The following is a 2,506-nucleotide window of genomic DNA, read 5'->3' on the forward strand; positions in this document are numbered from 1 at the left end:
GTTCTCTCCCTCACCCCCCCCCCCCCCCCCAAACCGAGGTGTTTAATTTTAATGTATTTTAAATCTTTGATTGGATGTATTGGTAGGGTGCCTTTGTGAGGGAAATACTCCTTCAAGAAATTGCCAAGGCAAGTGTTCTGGTTTTGTTCATGTCATGTCTATGGTTAGTGACTGTGAGTCGTAGTTGTCAAAATTATCTGCAATAATAAATGTTATGTTCTATTGCTCTCTTTGCTTTTCTAGATTTTAAATTGCTTTTTTTAAAAATGTGTGCAGGGTTTGGATGCATTTGGTCTAGCAACTCTTGATTATTTAACTTATATGGCTAGCACAAGCATTCCTTTTCCTTTTGCTGCTTCCTCTTCCTCTTCAATGACTAAAGAAGACATGATGAACTTGAGAACCTTCCGCCGGCTTATGTTACTCCTTTCAGGTTTCCAAAAGAATGGAGGCTCACCTGTGGTAAGATCTTGCGCTTATTTTGTTAGAAAGGGTTCGGTATACTCATTTTCTGAACAAGGGAAAGTAAGAAATGTGCCCAAGCTATTCTTTTGGATGTGGTTTTGTTAAGTCCAACCATCCGCCATAAATCAAAATTTTTAGAATAGAATAGTATATGAATTATTGGATGCAAATCCTCCTCTTATTATGAATGCTCACTTGAATGCATATATGTATTTGATTGGAAGGCTATTTAAAATTGATGTTTGACTTGTTATCACTAAAAACACTCTTTTCATAGTCATCCACCACCAAGCTCAAGGAAATTACATCTTCTGCATTGTGACTCATGAGTGTTCTGCAGGAAACTGTAGAACCTGCTTCATGATTTAATCTGACTGGGTACATTGTGGCTTTTTAGATGTGTTTAAAGTAGGTGATATTGCCATGTAGGGGTAGATTAGCTATATAAAAGGATAATGAAATTCTTTGAATGGAGCTTTTACTTGCATTTGATGCTAAAATTAACTAGAAGACGACACCCATTCTTCCACTATTGTCTCTCATCTCTCTTGTAAGGAGATTTTGAAGGAAGAAATAAAAAGAAGTTCAATGTATCAACTATTTCTTCTTTTTCTGAGAAAATGTGTCGATGTTGAATATCACGCTTTCAATGTGTGAAAGTAGCGTCTTCCACAAGGCAATAATTTTAACATTTCTATATTGGCTTATAATCTAGTCTACCTTGTGCTGTAACATATGTTACTCTCTTGTAGGAACTGAAAAGGACCGTCCCATCCAAGAATCAAAACATGCACTCGGAGGAAGCATCACTTATCTTTTATCAATTTCCATCAGTTGAGGTGATTCTGCCCATCCTTTCTGTTATCCCTGAGGTAAGCTCTGATCTATTCATACATAGATACAATGCGCATGCCCAAAGACGCGAAGGCAAATATTAATAATGGCAGACACGTAAATTACCACACACAATCACTGAGAATTGTTTGAAATTGGGTTATACTTTAATAAGATTATCGAGATTAAATTGTTAGACCTGAAACAATTTGTTTCTCGCATAGATGAGGGCTTATTAGAGAAGACTTTCTTTTGAAATCCAAAGTTATATGCCAGTTATATTGTGGCATCTGAAGGTTTTTTTTTGGGATAAAAGAAATTAAATATCTGTTATACTGACTAAACTTGTTAAAAACACGTGGCAGCTTCCACCAGAATTGCAACAGCAGTTACTTCTCTTGCCGGCTGATCTGGCTGGAAGGTTGATTTCCCGTGTCGCTGCCAGGACCATCAGGAGGGTGTTTCTTTGATTTCAATTTAATCAAGGGAAAGCGTGAGGAGATATCCGTATGTTTTTCTTGGCTCTGACTACGTCCACAGAAAATTAAACCACACAAAAAAACTTACGATATAGAAGATGGCTGATATTCTTGAAAACATTGTTCCCGTCAGATCCTGCCTGCTATTGACTCACACACTACCTGAAAATTGGGTAAAATTTTAGCACTGTTGCATTCTTTTTATAAAGGAAAAAAAATCAGAAAATGTTCTAAAATCTTTGAATCTGAATCGGAAAGCCAAATCTAGTTACACACGTGAGATTTTGAAATGCAGGAACCCTCCATGTAAAAAGGCATTCTGTACAGTTTTTTTTTTTTTTTTTCTTGGATCTGAATCGGAAAGCCAAATCTAGTTACGATTTTTGAAATGAAGGAACCCTCCATGTGAAATGATGGTCTTTGCTAATTTTTTTTTTTTTTGTTGAATTCACCAGTTCGTTTCGTTATATTTCCAAGTCTGATGGTGAAAGCTTGACGTCGGTGTTGCCTTGACAACTAAGTGTGACAAACAGAATATGGAGTAATACTCTAATTTTTTGAATAGCTGGAATCCAAGCAAAATGAAGCAGATGAAAAGTACACATGCATCAATGTTTTTGAAAAAAAAATATATTTATTTTTCTTCTTTGTTTTAAACTATTTTTTTATATATTTTTAAATTATTTGAATATACTATTTTTTAAAATAAAAATATATATTATTTTGAT

General features: G+C 35.1%; 1 protein-coding gene across 1 annotated transcript in view; it reads left to right on the forward strand.

Moving 5' to 3' along the window:
- Nucleotides 1–2,084, forward strand: part of LOC105119863 (uncharacterized aarF domain-containing protein kinase At1g71810, chloroplastic-like) — a 7,550-nt gene extending 5,466 nt beyond the window's left edge. The window contains exons 18-21 of the mRNA XM_011018059.1: nucleotides 85–128; nucleotides 277–462; nucleotides 1,218–1,337; nucleotides 1,665–2,084. Of these exons, the coding sequence (XP_011016361.1) occupies nucleotides 85–128; nucleotides 277–462; nucleotides 1,218–1,337; nucleotides 1,665–1,769 (455 nt within the window). The 3' untranslated portion in view covers nucleotides 1,770–2,084. The remainder of the gene's footprint in view (nucleotides 1–84; nucleotides 129–276; nucleotides 463–1,217; nucleotides 1,338–1,664) is intronic.
- Nucleotides 2,085–2,506: the final 422 nt, after the last annotated feature.

The sequence above is a fragment of the Populus euphratica genome, unplaced genomic scaffold (genome assembly GCF_000495115.2).
Source record: "Populus euphratica unplaced genomic scaffold, PopEup_1.0 scaffold3713.1, whole genome shotgun sequence".
NCBI classification, from domain to species: domain Eukaryota; kingdom Viridiplantae; phylum Streptophyta; class Magnoliopsida; order Malpighiales; family Salicaceae; genus Populus; species Populus euphratica.